This window comes from Culex pipiens, chromosome 2, assembly GCF_016801865.2.
Source record: "Culex pipiens pallens isolate TS chromosome 2, TS_CPP_V2, whole genome shotgun sequence".
NCBI lineage: Eukaryota > Metazoa > Arthropoda > Insecta > Diptera > Culicidae > Culex > Culex pipiens.
In genome coordinates, this window is record NC_068938.1 from 527,044 (window position 1) to 546,644 (window position 19,601).

General features: G+C 33.6%; 1 protein-coding gene across 3 annotated transcripts in view; it reads left to right on the forward strand.

The window, feature by feature from the left end:
• LOC120419069 (fibronectin type-III domain-containing protein 3a) overlaps nt 1-19,601 on the forward strand; it is an 81,965-nt gene that overhangs the window by 40,132 nt on the left and 22,232 nt on the right. Inside the window, exon 1 of one of the 3 annotated variants that reach the window (XM_039581652.2) lies at nt 3,500-4,101. The exons of the other annotated variants lie outside the window; for them this stretch is intronic. Coding sequence (XP_039437586.1) covers nt 3,639-4,101 — 463 coding nt within the window. The 5' untranslated portion in view covers nt 3,500-3,638. Of the gene's footprint in view, nt 1-3,499; nt 4,102-19,601 lie in introns of those variants that run through there. 3 annotated transcript variants of the gene reach the window in all.

The following is a 19,601-nucleotide window of genomic DNA, read 5'->3' on the forward strand; positions in this document are numbered from 1 at the left end:
AAATGATGATGTTATGATTCTATAGCAAAAATTAAAAAAGCGACTGTAAAACATAAAAAAATGAACGGTGACAGCTATTATAAATGTTCTTTATAAAATCGTTATTCAAACGATTATTATCAGCGTAAAATATATTTCTGTTTTATTTTTCCACATTGCTTCAATAATTGAAAATGAATTCAACATGACTTAATTTTATTTCTCTGCAAATAATTGTATTTTTTTGAGTACATAGCTGCCGTTCTACGCATAATTGTCCCATGTCATTTTTGGTCAATTTTGACTTTTAAATATATTTAAGTTTAGTTTTTCGTATACTTTTAGAAAAACACATAAAATCTAGTACTTTGTTCGGAAACTCATCAAAAACAACACCAAGTCTGTTTGTCCCATCTTTACACTTCTACGCATAATTGTCCCACCAAGTATTTTCTCTCATAGAATCATTAGTTTAACGAAGCATTATGCCTTGTTTTCTTATTGTATAGCAAGATGATCATAAATAAGAGTGATAAACTATTAACTGGGGCGATTAGGGACACATATGACGGATAGAAATCCACGGGACAATTATGTGTAGAAACACAGAAATCGGTCGAAAAATTTCAATAGCTTTTTTCTCAGTTGCACTTTTTTGAACTTGGGATAATTATGCGTAGAACGGCAGATAGATGTAAAAAATTAAGATTTAACCTGATTTTCAGAAATCGGATGAATTTAACGATCGAAATAAATTCAAACGTTCCGTTAAAATAAAGTCTTATTAAATTGGATTTCCAATTGAAAATTATGTTAAACAACAAAACACTTCCAACTTGATAATTCAACTTTTATTTTTAATATTTAAAATCCATAAAAATCAAACAAGACTTGATTTTTTTTGCGCGAATTTACAGAGATTTTGATAATAACTGTCACCATAATTTTTCGTTCATCTATTTAAAAATTCAAGAATAAAATTTGAAATTCAGAAATATTTTACATTTATTTAGCTCCTTTCTTTTTCAGTTCAAACGATGCATGCAAACTTAAAGCTTGGCAATTTATAAATTAAGTCTTGAGATATTATGGATTGTAAAAAATGGCATTTGTACGATATTATTTGTGCTTACATTTTTTTCTGTCTAGTTTTGTTTTCAGATTCAGATTCAGTATCTTTAAATCATTAGATTTTTTTTTGTTAAGAAATTTTGTTCGACGGTTGATATCGACGTTTTTTTTAATATTTACTAAAATAAAAATGCGTAGTACATTAATTTAGGCAAAAGTCGGGAATAAATCGAGAATTCAAAATTGGAATTTGAGTGGCCACCCTGCAATTTGGTGATTTGTAGAACAAAAAGACGGATTTCTTTGTGAGTTTCAGTCTGAAACAATGTTTTTGCCATTCCGTCGTGAAACTACTCACTTTTCCTGTCATTCTTGAACGACGAAATAGCCTACTTTTCTGTACCAAAAATAACAGAATCGAATAGCAACACTTTTCAAAATAAATGCTTAAAAGTTCTACTTTTCAGCACTCAAATGGGTGCTAAAAAGTTGAACTTTTCAGCACTTGTTTCGAAAAGTAACACTTTTCAACATTTTTTTTTGATTTAAACGATTTATTGACAAAATACATGAAAATTTGACTTAAAGTTTCACTCAGTGTTTTTTTGGAATTGCAAAAAATGTTGTATGGAACTCGTTGCAAAACTTGATTTTTTCAGCACTCTTCGTATTTATCGAACTCGGTGAACCTCGTTGGATAAATGTACGACTCGTGCTGAAAAAATCCTCTTTTTGCAACTTGTTGCATAAACTACTATTTTATTTAAAAAAGAGACATTATGTTTCATAAAATCGATTTAGCTACAATTTTATACATGCATTGCTTTGTTTTGACCCCGAAAGACGCTTCCTTTGACTGAATGTAGAAAAATCGAGAAAAACATTACCAGTTTTTTTATCCGAAATCTTAATATCTATATGAATGTGGGTTCTCCGGCATAGATTTGGCTCAAATTGCGGTCTGGGCCAATTTTTGTTCAGATCGATTCAATTTAAAAAAATGAATCTCGACCAGATTATCCATAACTTCAGTTTTTTTTGTGAAAGGCCTTATTTGTTTGAAAATATTACACTATTGTGTGCAAGATTTGGTCTTATTTGTTGTCTTTCTTATTTTCTATCTTTGAAATAATAGAATTATAAGGTTTATTTTGTTTGCGTTTTACTTTAAAACTTTTGAATATATATTTAACAGTTATTGATAAAATGAATCTTGAAACTGATTAATATTTAGATAATCTAAATTCGCTTTTCGCGTGATCTTTCTTACATAAATTAAGTTGTAATGACTTTCTTCATCAACTTAAGACCAATAACAACAAACTTTCGGTTATTACACCCCTCAGCATATTACACATGTTGAGTTCTGTCGAGCTGTGCAAACAGCTTCGTCGTAACACAACATCACAATTGTGTAACGCGATCTTGTGCGCGCGATATGCTCGAAAAAAGCCGCCCGCCCACAAAAAAAAGTAGAAAGAAATCAACCAGCAACAACCTTATCTGCTTCTGCTATCCAGCTGTGCAAATCTCGCCAACACGATCGCAGCTCAGCTCTCGTACCGTTTCGAAACATTGAACTGTTGAATTCGAAAACCTTCTGCCGCTGTGTACCGTTGACCGTCTCCATTGATGAGAGTTCTAGAGTTGTTCTGTTGTTTTGGATGTTGTTGTTATAGTTGTTGCTTCCCCCCCAAAAAGTAGTGAGAGTCTTCTTTTTTCGGTGGGGTTCGGTTCCTTTTAACAGTCTGTAAGCAAGAAATAATGAACAAAAAAATCTCTTCTCTCTCTATGATTGATAACGGCATTTTTTGCTTCGCCCTGTTCGTTCGCACTTACATACATACATACACGGGTGCGTTTCTTGGTTTCTTATGTTGAGCCGATAGAAAGATAGATGAAAGCCACAGACACACAGACGCACAAACGAGTGAGTGCGTTTTTTCTCCCTTCTTTGAGTTTGAGTGTGTGAGGTAGTGTGTTGTTTGGCTGGTCGACCGACTGTGACCGGAATGTGTGTTGCTGCTGCCAGCAGCATGTGCGTGTGTAAATAACCGTCTTTGAAGGGGGAGTCCCCCCCCCCCGCCCCCTTGTAACGCCACTGCCCAAAGGCGGAAGCTCGACCATAGAATCAACTTTGAGGGGCGCTCGTGAGTGAGTGAAAGATCTTTGAGGAGGAAAACGAAGCAAATATGGGCCACATATGGGCGAACGAACGATGCTGCCGGAATGATACCGTTTTGTGATGTGTTTCTAACAATAACAACAAGACACAAAGTCGAAGAGCCAAGAAGTTTCAGGCTAGGCCAGGCCGGGTTGTTGTTATCAGGATTCGGAACGGAACTGAGCGTCCTGGTGTTCTTCGTCTGATAAGCCGAGTCGACTCTCGATGCGGGTGTTTTATGTGATTCGTGAATTAATTGTGTGCGTTTTTTTTTGTGTGATTTAGAAAGCATCAAATATGTGAGCAAAAAATTGTGAATGAAAATTGTGATAACGAATAGTGAAAAGAGGAAGAACAATTAGGAAAAAAACGAATCAACAAAAAAAAAAAACAAGTGCAAGTGTCCCCAGCCGGACCAGTGACCATGGTTCGTCGAGCCGTTTCAACGTCCCCGGAATCGCCAGCTCATCTAAACCATCACATCAGCCAAGCTCAAACGCCAACATCCTCGACGTCCTCGCTGTCCTCCTCGTCAGAGCACCAACAACAACAACAACATCAGCAACAGCAGCAACAACAACACTCGCCACAACAACCGCAATCTCAGCAGCATTCACCTCAACCGCCGCCACAGCAACAGCATCAGCAGCCACCGCCGCCCCCACCACATCTTCATGGCCACGTGCATCACCACGAGAATGGTGGGGGAGGGGGAGGTGGTGGTGGTGGCGGAGGAGGAGGGGGAGCTGGCAATGGTGGGGGCAACATCTATCTGCCCTACTCGCCGGAATACTACCCGGCGGAACATTCGTACTATTTGCCCCATCCCGGCGACTATGGACCGCCCCCCTCGCAGCATTCGCACATCTGTCCGGTGCACGACTATGGTAAGCGTCTGTCTTCTCTTGGGAAGTGTGCACAGCTGAGTGCACTTTTATGAACTGGGATGAGATTTTCTCCGGGAACTTACCCTTGAAATTGAAGATTTTTTGGTGAATGTATGGACAATTTAGTGCGTTGATATGTTTCGCAAATTTGTTAATAAAGGGTTAGCAAAGTAATTGGGTAGGTTTTAAAGTTTTCGGCATTTGAAACATATACAAAATTTATTATTTAATGATGTGTATTAAAAAAAAAACCTATTAGAATTTTGCTAAAAAATCTTTTTCTCAATTTATTCATTCCAAGTTTTCAAGTGCCTTCAAGTTTGAAAACTGTTTCAAACTTCCTAATTCAATTGAAAAAAAATCCCACATTCCACGCTTATCAAACATTTCAATTTAAAATTCTATGAAGCTTGAAACATTTTGCCAATCTTTTCAATAATGGTTTTAGATTTTTGAAACTTCAAATTTTGAATTTATTAAAGTTAAATAATTTTGCATTACAGAAAAATTGTATTTGTATAAATTTAATCTTTACTGAATAGAATCAGTAGATTTATGTCTCCGTTTTTTTCAGGCAAGCAATGATGGTTCAAAAAACTTTTGTAACATTATTTAATAATTATTATACATTGTTATGCTTTCTGGAAAAATACTATAAATGTTTAAATCGTTTAATTCAATTCAATTCAATTCAATTTATTTTATTAGTAAATAACAATTTGCAATTCCGTATTTCTTATGACCTAACAGAGTTTTGGAGTTCCTTTCAACTGTGAGTTGTACAATAATTCATTTTGATGTAATTGGATATTCTAACAATGGATTTGGCAAGAGAAGGAAAAATTAAAATAAAAACCTTTTAGATTTGCTAAGGAAAAGGATAGAAATAGAAAAGCTTAAAACTAAATCACAGTATGTTTTGTCTATTGACGTCGAAGTTTTTATCGTTTAACGGTTCGTCAATACACTATTTTGCATTCTCAAACTAAACAAATAATTATTACAAAAAACTTTTTGAGATGGACCGGATTGCATAGTAATTTCAATATGTACGACTCGTGCTGAAAAAATCATGTTTTCCAACGAGTTCCAACAAAATTTCTTGCAGTTCCGATAAATACCCTTTGCATGGAATTTTAAGACAATTTTTTATGTGCATACACAGAAAAAAAAAATCATGGTAATATTACATCTGGTAAGGGGTACATCTTTTATGTCAGAAAAAATGTGTAATTTTATCTCTGAAAATGTGTAATATTACCATTTTTCAGGCGTTATGTCACTTGTTCAGTCTAAATTGAGGTAAAATTACATCATGAAAGAGGCAATATTCAACCTTCCACAATTACACCTTCTAAATTTACACTTTTTTTACTGTGTAGTCGATTCACCGATAAAATGAAAACAATATTGAAAAATATTACTTTTCGAAACAAATGCTGAAATGGGCGTAAAAAGTAGAACTTTCTAGATTTGCTAAGGAAAAGTAGAACTTTGCAGCACTTGCATTGAGTAGCATTTCTTTTCGATTCTTTTATTTTTAGTAGAGAAAAGAAAGAGAATGAAAAAAAAGTAATTAGTTTCACAACGGAATTGAAAAAAAAATATTCAAAAGACATTTCAAAAGATTTTTTTTTGTAAGGTAATTTTTGGTCAATACAAGTACTGAAATGATTTTTTTTATAGAATATTATCTGGGTGATGAATAGAGAGAATGCGTAACGTGATTTTCGAATGATCCCTCTTTGTTTACATTTACAAAGTAGGAGGCTGTTCAAGCACAAGCATGACTTTTTTCTTACTTGTAAATGAGCTTTTTTATTATCAGTAGTATGTGTTTTATTTTGTTTAGTTTTGTCATGTTTGGCTGAAAAATTGTGTGTGTTTTCAAGATTGAGGAGGTTTTTCGTTTTTACGGGTGACAAAGAACTGCAGCGAAAGTGTCATTCTGCGATGTCGTGTATAAATTCCCTGGCTGTTTTTGGAATCCAGCAGCTTTTCCTAGTCCAGCGAAAAAACTTCGCAAATTCTAGCGAAGCTGATCCAACAAACAGAAAAGATTTTCACTAAACCAGTAGGTTTTCAAATGGAATAAAACAATAAAGACAGCTTCTAGATGGATACAACCGCATCGACCATAAACAACTTCCACCCATAATTATAAAAAAAAAGATATCACCTTCTACTTTCTTAAGATTTCTTGACTTCAACTCCTGGCCACAGATTTTGCATTCTTAAAAAAAAAAAACATTTAATGATCGATAACAATACCCTCTACTTTTGGCGAACAGTAAATTGGTTTCACTTTGACAGTTCAAAATTGAGGCCGTTTTGCGAACCACTATTCAACACCCAGAATATTATGTACGAATTTCACAATGCAATAACGATTTATAGATATTTGATTGATCTTTCAAGTGAGTCATAATCGCCGTATCTAATGTTATTAGTAAAGTTCTGAGTAAATTTGGATCTCATTTAAAACATAAACATGCTATACGGACCCATCATATCATTGTTGGAAAGGTATTTAAATAGCTATCAATGCAACTAACACTCAACTCGACACAACTTTTTTTGGAAATAATATCTGTAAACGCTTCAGTTTCGTCAAGGTATGATGGACTTGGGTTCCCTGGAGCCGCTTCAATCGACTCAATTGAATTTTTGTGAATTTCCAGTCAAAAAATAAAATTGTAAATTTCTGGTTTAAATGTTATGGGATCATTTTAAGCAACCATGCGCACCCTCGACGCCCCCTTTTATTTTTGCTAAACCCACAGATAAAAATGGGTGCGCATGGTTGCGAAAGATGATTTTTTTATCCACAAAAAAAAAACAATTCTGTGGATTGGAGCGTGTTCAGAGAGCCCAAATTTTCCATACCTTAACGATACTGAAGCATTTACTGATATCAACTTCAAAATTGTCGAGTTTTGACGTAGAAGTTAGGTTTATACAACTAGAATAAAAATTATATTATTTTTGAAGCCGGATCTAAAAAAAAATCCGGTTTGTACATTTGTAGCCAAATAAAATTACAATAACAATTACAATTTTTTTATCGTGCGGAAAATCATCATCATTGTTTACTTTGTTAGCCCAAAAAACTTTTGTTTTCAGTAAGTTTAAGAAAAACTCTGATATTCTACCAAAATTGCATTCAATAGAAAAACACAACATGTTATTCAACAAACTAAACTTTTCTTAGTTAAGCCAAAAAAAGAAAAGAGAGGATGCAACTTTGAAGATTTAAAGCCACCTTTTCCGGTCGTTCATTAGCTCGTACGATAAATCCAAACCAGTTATCATCGACCCGTCCTTCGTTGACCGCGACTCCCAGTAACCAAATGCATACCTCGACGGAGATTAATCACCTTTGCTATTGGTTAGCTCTTCTAGTCGTCGATATAAGATATACAGAGACCGCGCGCGACAGGATATCGGTTCGGTTCGGTTTGACTGGCTGACATTTCGTCGATTATTGTAGTCATTTGTTCGGACTCTCTGCTCTGATGGCTTGGCTGGCATTTTCGCAAACTCGCGACGCGGAGAAGTGGCCCATAAAAAATCTCGTAAAATGTCGAAAAATGAAAGGAAAACAATATGACAGCCTCTTCGACAGTCAGTCGATGGAGCTTGTCCCCAATATTGTCGAGTCAATTTTTTTTTCTTTGCTTCGCGATGTTGTGTCTATAAAGTCCGGGGTTTGGTGTTATTTTTTGCGGGTTTGAGATAGGCCGAGCGAGTGAGTGTCATTTGTCTTGCAGTTTGCGTTGGCATCCAGCAGCAAGAAAGAGTTGAAGGCAAAAAAAAACCCGCGCGACAATGACTCAATCCTTTTGCAAACAAATGCACAAAATATGTGTGTCGCCTCTATTTGTCAATGCGCGTGGCTTCCAACGGCCAACGGAATATGAATCATAAATCTCTATTTGCTGTCTTTGTTTGAAGTTTGGATGCCAATTTGGCCGGTCATTACTGGCCCAAGAAGAGATTTAATAAAGCGCCATTAGTTGGACGACGACGATTGTGCAACTGAGATGAATCTATAACTTATACAATGAACATCTCCGGGATCTGATCTGGACTAGCTCGTTTGCCTCAAGGCAGAACCGATAAGAACCGGAAAGTCCAGTTTTCATCGATCGGCTTAAGTCACTTCTCGCATAATCTCTATATCAGCTCGCCAAAGGTGTCTTCATTAGCCTTCGTGAGAGTCGACGATAATGGTTGGGACGAGCTCACGTAACCACCATCATTAAAGGTCGTCTGGGGGACTTTAACATTTTTAACAAAGTGCAGAAACGGGTTTCGCGCGAAGTCAAACAATCTGGTGGAAATATCAAAGATCCACATGAAAATAACTCATTTTGTCCTCCCGATACGAAAAAAAACGAACCGGATGAAAGAAGATCACCACACTGTTGCTGTTAATTATTTGAACATTTTCAAAACCGAGCACTGGAACTTGTTGGGTGTTTGGAAGTTTATAAATTATAATAAGACAACCACCAGTGGGGAGTCGAGAAATATGATAGCTCGCCTTTTCTAGTGGATTGGACTGTTGGATGCATTTCAAAGTGGAAAACCAGACCAGACTCTCTGTGTGCTGTGTTGTTTGTGTGTTGCGCCCCGAGAGGATTCTGAGAAGCCAGGCCGGGCCGTGTCTGCTGCGCGAATTCACTGAATAAATGCTAATAATGACCAACTCAACATCGGCCAGCAACAACAGCGACAGACAGACCGGTTCACTATGGAAGTTGTTGAGTTAGGATAATGTACACTTTTCTGAGAAAAACTTTACTCAGACTTTTACGCTCAACTGAACAATAGTTTGGAAAATTAAAAGAGTTCACTTTGTACATGTTAAGTCAAAATTAGACCCTTTATTTTTTAAATCGCTTATCATCTTATCATCTTACATGATCTGCCATCAAAATTGGGGAAATGGCGTATACATCTTTCCACCAAAAAACGAAATTTTATCATAGAATTAAACTTAAACCTATAGCAAAAACAGCAGTAATAATCCTGGTTGAAAGTTGGAACCTTTTGATAAATCTAGCTTAACTGTAGAAAATGCAGCTGTCAATTTCTGCATGATTTCTACAGCATACATGATTTTCTTTTATTGTTGTTTGGATTTTTGACTAGTCTGATTAATTGGTTGGCCTGATACTTCAAATATAGAAAGAAACGCTTATAAAATTTGAAAAAATATTTATGCTACATATTCTAAAAATTCCTGATATACTTTAATGCTCAAAATGCTTGAAATACCTTAAAAAACTTCAAATACGTAAAATACTTAAAATATTTGACTTTTTTCAAATACTTCAAATACTCCAAACACCGTCATCAGGTGAGATTGGGTTATACAAAAATGCAGAAATTTGACCCGATGTCACTTCTGTTGACGGTACTTTGAATACTTTAAATATTTCAACACATAACAAATCCAAAAATTATTAAAATTTTAAATAATGGCTAATATTCAAAGTTCTTAATATATTTTAAATACTTGAAATATTTGAAACACTTGAAATCTCGAGCTTTTGCGTGTTTTTGCGTGGTTTCAAAAACACTTCAAAAGCAAATAAGAATATTTATTTGATCTTTTAACATGAAAAAATGTAGAAATATCAAAATACTTAAAACTCATGTAATGCTTCAAATATTTCATGTACTTCATATACTTTGTACTTCAAAACATAAAAAAATAAATACGTAAAAAATGTTTAAAATGAAATCCATGCTGACGGTTTTATCTATTTTTCGGGATCGGGATTTTTTTTTATACATTTCAAAAAGTTTTTAAAAAAATGAAAATACTCAACATTTTCACAAAACTACATATTTTCCAAAAAAAAAATACTCGAAATTCCAGTTTTTACAATATGGGTATCAAGCGATCGGGATTTATTCATACATTTTGCATGTGACAGCAACATTTTTTGGAAATACTCAAAATTTTCAAAAAACTACGTATTTTCGAAAAAATACCCCAAATTTTAGTTTCTACAATATGGGAATCAAACGGATATTTCATACATTTCGAATGTAATAACAACATTTTTTTAAAATACTCAATTTTCACAAAACTTCTTAAAAATGTATGAAAAAATCCCGAGCGTTTGATACCCATACTGTAAAAACTGAAATTTTGAGCATGTTTTCGAAAAAATGTAATTTTGTGAAAATTTTGAGTATTTTCATAAAATGTTTTTATTACATTCGAAATGTATGAAAAAATCCCGACCGTTTGATACTCACATTATAAAAACCGAAATTTGGAGTACCGTAAAACGGGGTGACTTTGATAGCCGGGGTGACTTTGATAGGTTTGCGATTTTTCCGCAAAATGAAGAGTACAATTAAAATACGTAAGGAATGGTTTAGAAACATACTGACCGTGGTAGAGAAGTGTTCAAAGTACTTCAAGAAGAACTTTTCATAAAATTTTGACAAGTTTAAAAAGTTATTTAACTATAGTTAAGAAAATGTTGATGAAAGTCATTATTTTAAACTTCTCAAAGTGTCATGATTTTCTCAATGAACATGATTTTTAATCAGAAAACGGAATGCATTTTCGGATTCTTTGGACAATTTTCCACTAGGTGAAGATTAAAAAAGTTTGTAAATAATAAATAATATGTGTTTTTGAAACACAATTAAAAAAAAATCTCAAAATTTATAGGCAATTTCAGTTGAACAAATTTCATTTAAAATGTGAAAACATGTGATTCGTGTTTCGAATTCAGTATAACATGCAATATAAATCGATCATTTTACAAACAAAACTAGTTTTAACATATTTCAGGCAAAATTTCGACTTTTCAACAATTTTACCTAAAATTTATATGTATTTAGCTAAAAAGCTTATACACTTAGTTAACTTAATATAAACAATGATTTTTTTCTTAAAAACTATATCAGCTACTTTAGTGATGGTACATTTAGCGTACAAATAAAGTTTGATCATTTTAAATATGATTTTAACAAGAAAAACTATGACTATCAAAGTCACCCCGGAATCAAAACTAAGAATTTTTAACGTAACTATTTTTCTAAACATTATTGAAAAAACTTTTTTTCCGAATTAGTGCATGGACTTTGTGTGGTCTACCCCAGTACATGTTTTAAAAATAATAATCATGAGAAAAACCTTACCTGTTGGAAAATATTCTAAAAACAAATTGAAATCCTATCAAAGTCACCCCGGTTTACGGTACTTTTTGAAAATATGTAGTTTTGTGAAAATTTTGAGTACTTTTAAAAAACGTTGTTATTACATTCGAAATGTATGAAAAAAAAAACCTGATCGTTTGATATGTATTGTATATTGTAAAAACGGAAATTTCGAGTATTTTTTGGAAAATACGTAGTTTAGTGAAAAATTTAGGGTGTTTGAAAAAATGATTCAACATTCTAAATGTATGAAAAAAACTCCAATAATTTCATACCCATATTGCAATTACAATATATTTTTGGTTTCTATAGAGAAAAAAAATGCATTTTCTAAATACAGGAAAAATACGTATTTTTGTGAAAATTTTCATGATATTATAATTTGAATGGATAACTGACATCATCCCGATTCCAAAACACTATATTTTTTTTACATATTTTTCATTTCATAATTTTGTAAACATAAAATTTGAGTTCAGGCCAACCTTGTGATCAATCGACATTTTTTGTGACAGTTGGCAGAGCTCGTCTTTCGTTTTCGTTCCGTCCTCATCAGAAATTTCGATCTACCTAGATTCTGAACACATGGCCCAATGACTGCATTCAAATGATTGCAGTCACCACAAGCAGGACAGAGAAAGGAAAAGAGAGAAAGAAAAAGAACAAGTGTCGTCGTGTCGCTCGGCGGTCGCATCCAAATGTCGAACACGGCCGGCGCTTTCAGTGAACATCCAATGATCGAGTCGCTGATGATACACAGAAAAAAATATGGTAATATTCATCAGGAAATGATACACAACAAAAAAGTTGAATTTTTGAAGGATGAAAATGTGGTTGGTTGAATATTACCTCATTTTTGACTAAGATTCAGTTTAGAAAATTGTATCTGATAAAAAATCATCAGAAATTGAGGATAATTAACCAGTCCATGATGCAATATTAGATATTTTTTCAAACACAAAATCTGTCACCATTTCCTGATGAATATTACCATCATTTTTTTCGTAGTAGTTGACTCCCGAGCTCTGTCAAATAGTAGGCAATTGCTGTCAGTCACCGATTCTTTTTCAAGTCCCGATAGACCTCAGACAAGTCGGAATCGAGAGGTTGATTACATATTTGATTACCAACAATTTTTTTATCAATATTGTACCGTCACCATGTTGGGCGCCATCTTGGATTACAAATTCCCAGATCATTTTTCGAGTTTTGTTTGTTTTTGTAAATTCAACTTTTTTTTTCTTGTTCTACCATAGTTAAGCCAACCGATTTGGAATTGTATAATTTCGCGTTGAACCATTCTGCGTTGAAAAACATTTACTTTCGAAGCTTTATCTAGACTTGAAAATCATGGAGAAAACCACAACCTCGAAGGTGGATTAAGTAATTTAAAACACTAATTATAAACAAATGGTTTCCCCATAGCGTTGCTGTCAATCTTCCACCCCAAAACAAAATAATCCCACAGTGCCCTCGCGTGGCTTGAGAGATGTGCAGTGATCACTTTGTCTACCCCAACCATGCCCCCCTTTCCAGCCCTCCTAATGGGCCACCCTATCGCCATCACAAAATGCGAGTGATGCAAGTTTTTTGTTTTCTGCTGAAATTAAACACTATTTTGGTTGGGCAATTTGCAGTGCAGCCACCACCACACGAAATCTTCGTGATCCTCCTTCTTCCCAGGGAGGGAGGGAGGGCAGATTACCTTGGTGTGGTTTGAGGTGGTGGATGGTGGTGCAATTGCTATTGAGTTTCCACTGCACTGCAGTGATCAGAATCAAGATCAGCTTGGAAGATTCGAAGTCGTCGTCGTCGTCGTCAAGTGTTGTTATCCGAGTCGACCGGCGTCGTCGTCGAAGGGCGAAAGTGGCATTTATTGCACAAACACAAAAACACACACACACACAATGTCGAGGAGTTAGATTCCAATTTCACAGTCGTTTTGCTGGGTTGGCTAACCTTTTTGACGATCATGGGGCGCGGATGATGGTAATGATGATGATGGTGGTGTGCTCGAGCAATATAATAATTAAGTTACATTGGAAAACAATCCGCGCTCGCACACTGCACTGCTCGATGATTTACGGTTTGTTTGTTTTGTAAACGACCGTGGATCGAATCGAGCAGAAGGAGTATTGCACTTTTCTCATTTCTCTCATTTCGTGTTGCTGAGTGATATAAGTTTGGTGCACTTTTTTAATTGATTTGGGATATTAATTTCAGCTGGGTAAACGAGCAGAACAGCACGCAACTGTTGCAGATTTGCAGTGTAACTGGAGAATTTTCGTCATGGATGAAGGAATTGCTTGGGTTAAAGTTCTATGATTGAACATTTGTATAACTACTCGAGCAGGAGTAAATAACACGGGAATACCAAATTTTGGTATTACTCGGGAAAATAACAGGGACCAAAATGTGCCCTTGGTTGCCCAGTAATATATGGTATAATACCATGAAATCATATCAAAATCTTGTATGTGGAAGGGCACAACAATACCAAAACCATGTTTTTCCATGTTTTTCCTTGAAAGGGTAAAATAATACCACAAAATAAAACCATTTCCATACCATGTTGAGGTATTCTGGATTTTTGAACATTGCTTGAATACCAAAACTTGGTATTGCCATGGTTTTATTTTTAGGTATACCCGCGCCCTTGGAAAATCAGATTTTGGTATTCCTGTGGTCTTCCACATACATGGGCAACCAAGGGCACGTTTTGGTCGCTGGTATTTGCACAAGTAATACCAAAATTTGGTATTTTCATGTCATTTTTAATGCAGCAATTGCAGTTAGTGAAAAAACGGAAATGATTCATATTCAACAGCCAAATCTACTCATCTGATGATTCCATGTTGTTTTTGGTGATATTCTTCCCCACATCGAATACATTTGTTATGGATGAACGGCCTGTGCATGAAGTTCTTGAAGCTTCTGAAAAATAACAAGATTGAAAAATAAATGTTATTAAAATGAAATTGGATTGAAATTCACCAAAATTCAAAAATCTGTCAATTGACTCGTTTTTCAAAGTAAATGGTTATCCCGACTTAGAGAAATTTCAACGATTTAAAACAAAAATCTTATTGGGTTTATAAAAAAAAATGAAAATCATCTTTAACATTTTTGGGTTTTAAGTTATTTTAGCGCAAAATTAATTATCTTGTCAAAATTTGTAAAAAAATTCTCATAGTTTCAGTGGAATTTGAAAAAAACACTTTAATACCAAAATAATACCAAAATGTGGTATCCTGACTTAATTTTTTTTCCATAATTTCAAGTTATTTTTTTAGGGGGTATATCAAAAATGTTTAAAATCAAGTTTGAAATATCCGGTTTTAAAATTAATTATTTTGTCAAAATTGGTCAAAATTTTCCTATAGTTTCAGAGAAATTTGATAAAACACTTAAATACTAAAATAATACCAAAATGTGGTGTCCGACCATTAACAAATTCTACAATTTTGCAATATCAAAACAATACCTTACATTGGATGATACCAAATTTTACTCTTGCATAATCCTTAAGACAAATTTTAAAGGGTCCAGGAATACCAAAATTTGGTATTGATACCAGAGAAAGGTACTATTACACATTTCCCTTGCTACCCATGCTCGAGTAAGGATATAAAATGTATCATAAATTATTGCAACAACTTTAACTCAATGATTATATAATGACTATTTTCAAATTTGCCCAAAAGGAATGAAAAATAAATATTTCAAAAACCTGTACACGTACAGCCAAAAAATCAAGAAATTGTTGAAAGATTTTAAAAAAGTAAAATCAATCAATCAATCAATGGAAATCTAACTTTGCAAGCAAAAAAAACTCTTCCAGCTAAGCGACCTCTTCTACGAAGCTTGCCCTTTGCACCTTGGTTCGGATTGAGCAAATAAAACAAATTCCTCCGACATTCCTAGAAAAACCCACTATCTGCGCATCGCTGCAAACGAGTGAATTTCTGTTATTGTAGATGGAGCTATAATAGTAATACTCAGTACAGGGGTAATTGAGCACTCGACACCCCAGAACGAACGAATATCAACAAACGATCGTGTAACCCGGCTTAAGCCGTTCGTTAAGTTGTAGAAAAAGTGGCCGCCACACATCATTAGCCGGCTTTAATCACTTCCAAGCTCGAGCAAGCGATAAGGCGCGCGCCCCGAGACCTCGGAGGTTAAAACATTTCGAAAGCACCTCTCCATCCGTTTGATTTGTTATCAAATAAAAGGCAAATGTTTGTTTATAATCGAAACGAAAATAAATGCGAATAATCTAATCGAAACTTATCCAACACCAACCACTTGTTGCAACCCAAGTGAAAGGAAAGTGACTACAATAGAGCGGAATCACGTTACGACGACGAAGAAGAGTTTGCTGGTCGGTCAAGCTGATAATGTGTGTAGTAACTGCGTCGTATGTATTACACCGACTCTGACTGCAAAAAGCAACATACAACACAATTCGCCGTAATGGAATAAAATGGAATCAATGATTGTTGTTTTGTTGCGTCGCCCCGACTTTTCTAGTATCTTCTTCGTTTTCCCCTCTCACTCACTCACCCGCAACTAAAAGCGTCAGCAAAAAACTTTCTTCTCGAAACAACACTGAAAAATTGCGCGCGCGATGCTTGAGAGAGCCCAAACCAGCAAACTAAAACAAAAATCGCACGCCAGTTGCCGACAATGCTGCAGTTTGGTGGCGGGATTGGGACTTGAGCGTTGCGTTTTTCGGTGAAACTCTCGGGCGCTTAATTGGCGCTCAATCACTGCCTTTTAATGGCTTTTGACAGGCCGATAATAGGTGGGTGACGATGACTGGTATTTGAGGGCGGCGTAATTTTTAATTTTGAAATTCAATTCAATTTTTATGATTCAAATTTGGTTTTGCTTCATAACTACGTTTTTGTTAAAAATTTACGAAGGTAAAATCAACAATTTTAATTGTTCAAATTTCTGGGCACAGTCTCTCCGTGTAGGATATTTTGGACTGAGAATCATTCAAAAATCAGTTCACCACAACAAAAAATATTTGTTTTTTTTTTTCAATTAAGAAATGTATACGACTTCGACGTCGACCGTTACAAAATGTAACCAATAGTCAATATTTTGTTCACATAAAGACAAAAATAAATAATAATTTTCACTTTAAAATTCGACGTTTTTTGTGCTGCTGCTCCACATTCAAAGAATGATTTTTTAAACATTTAAATTACATTATGCCGGAAAGTTATTCCGGAAGAGAAGGTCGAATTATATATACAAAATGATTTTTCTACTCTCAACAAACCCTTTGAATCGTAATTTTCTCTTAAACTTAACATTGAAATGCTGCTGTTTGAAAACTTTTTTTTTGCTGTTAACTTTTGTAAGTTAACTCGAAGATTACAATATAAAATTGTCTTCGTCAAATTTGCTTGGCTTGGTAATAATCAAACAGTCTTCAATTTACTGAATATTTCAAATTTCAAATAGTTTTGTAGTTAATTTTGGACAGTTTTAAGTCCAACAAAACAAAAATTAAATTAAAAAAAAACTAAAATAGCTATAACAGTGTTGCTACTTTTTTCGGGAAACATCCAAAATCTGCAAAAAACTAGAATAATTTGTATTTTTTTCAAATTGTCTGGAAATGTCGGGGATTTTCTACAAACTTTGAAAAATATTGTGAAGCTCTTGAGGAAATTTGTAATATCTTGTACAATTTTCAAATCAATTGCTATCAATTCGTCTTGTGCGCTTAACTTAACCCTCTACTGCCTAACTTTTACTTTCGATTTATTGTTGTATTTTACATTACTTCAGTTGTTTTGCAGTCATTTGCTTAGTGGGAGACAAAAACTTTTAATAAAATTTGTACCAGCCTTATTTTTCAGTATTTCATCAACATTTATTTTGTTTGTTGTTTGTTGTTGTTATTTCAAAACCCACAATTAATATATTTTGCCTATATGCTATTTTAAATATTTTTCAGATTTTCTATTTGGAAGTGTTTTTCACATTTTTAAATATAAGCATAAAACCATTAGCTTTTAAGATGCTAAAAAGTGGGTCAACACATAATGCGAGACATTGCTAAAATTACTTAATACTTAGTTCAAGTTGAAAAATTGAGAATGTTAATCAAAAACATAACCAAAGTTAATCCGACAATTTTTTTTTTGATCATGTCACATAACACAAGTTAAATCACTGAAACTAGTAATTTTCTAAATATTTAAATGTTCTTTTTCCTATGCTTTTTGAAAATAACGTAATGTTAAAAATTTGGAAATAAAATGATGTATATTTTAATGTATTTTAGCATGAAAGGACTTAAAAATCAAGCCATCAAAAATCTAATAGCCCCAGGAATCCCGTTTTTTTTTTCGTGAAAACGGGTAGACAATGTGGATAAAGCATGGCCTTCATTGATCGTAAAAATCTTTGAAATATGTTGTAATTTTAAACTGACAAAATAATCCATAAAAAATTTATTCAACCTTTTATAAAAATGTTATTTGTCTTTTCAAAAAAGCCACATAAACTTGAAAATCATCATATATTTTCAAAATTTATTATGATAAACCTAAAATTAAATAAAAAGAAATTTGTTTAAAACATGTTTTAAACAATTTCCCAGAACCTTGATTTTTTTTTAAGAATAATAACTGAAATAATGTTTTTATCTTAACTTTTTGCACTCTTTTCTTCTTGTGTAGTTGATTCCAAGGAACTAGTGCGTCCATCCCGAGAAATCCCGGGACAAAATTCCCGGAATTTTTCGAAAACCGGGGACTCCCGGATCCCGGGATGTTTTTATATTTTGTCCAAGGACATTGGTTTGAACAACGATAAAAAAATAAAATATTAGGCGTATATCAGCATTAGGGGAACTAATTCCAGCGTGCCTCTAATGTTGCCATATCAGCTTTTTGACATTAAATTACAACTCATTAAATACGTTTTCGACTGAAATCCAGTAATTAATAGGAAGTGAGCAAGCAAGTTACTATCAAAAGTTTTGCAAAGTTAGTTGTTTAAATAATGAAAATCAGCAAATTGGATGGAGTTAGGAGCGAGTGCTCAACCTGAAAAACATACGAGAATTTCCCCTAATTTGATTTAGAAACGAAAATTGATAAAATTTACCGATCCGTAAATTGCCTAGCGCTTTAAAAAACTATTTAATTTTATTAATTTATGAAAAGATATATTTTTTTATTTCAAATTAAAAAAAAATATTTTTTTAAATTATTTTTCATGAAACCTTTTAGGCTGGTACAAATATTTTTAAAAGTTTTTGTCACCTCCCCCTTTCAAAATTGGCCCGAAAAATCAGGGGGCAAAAAAATATTTTTACAATAAACTTCAAAATTTCAATGAAAATTCAAGTGCAACCAACTGAAATCAAATTAAAATACATTCTCCTGCGTTTAACATCATTTTTAGTATGTTTGGGTTTATTAAAAAATCTTAAGATTTTTTGAAAATTTTCGATGCAAAATTTATTTTTTTCGATACAATTTTTGTTCTTGTCAGATCTTAGATTTTTTCTTAAAGTAATGATTGCAAAACAACTGAACTAGTGTAAAATGCATTTTTAAACACTTTTTTCATTTAAATGTGAAGACTATGGTTTGTTATTTAAATTTTTATATTTTTTTATTATTTTGCCCCCCCTTGACCTCGGCCAGGGCCGAGGGACAAAAACTTTTTTAAATATTTGCATCGGCCTTAGGCAAATCAAAATGAATGTATCGAATAAGACAGCTGTTTTAGTCTTTTTTTGCATAATGTTTTGATTGATTTCGGTTAAAACAGGAACAGAACAAAACAATTAATACACCGATCTTCGAATTAATTACTCTAAAATCTCCTGTACCTATACAGACTGTAGTCCAGATCTCCCTAAGTTGACTTTGAGATATTTTTTTATATATATAAAACATGAATGTTTACACTTGTCAAAAATATTATATTGGCTGGTATAATTTTATTTGTTGTCTTTTTATTTGTTATGTAAGACATTTTAAAAGATTGTCATTAAAATAATAAAAATAGGTATTGATAAGAATATTATTTAATTTGAATCACATTGGATTAGAAATTTTGGTGCATTTAAAAACCAAAGCACAACAAAGAACAAAATAAAATCTTTCATGCTTTCTAGAAACTTCTATCCTAGTTTCGAATGAAGTTTATCACCAATGAATAGTATTGAGCTAATTCTATGGTTTTAAGCTTGAAAAACATGGGATACCGGGAATTCCCGGGATTTAAAAAATATTTTTCCCGTTTCTCGGGAAATTCAAAAGCCGGGAACA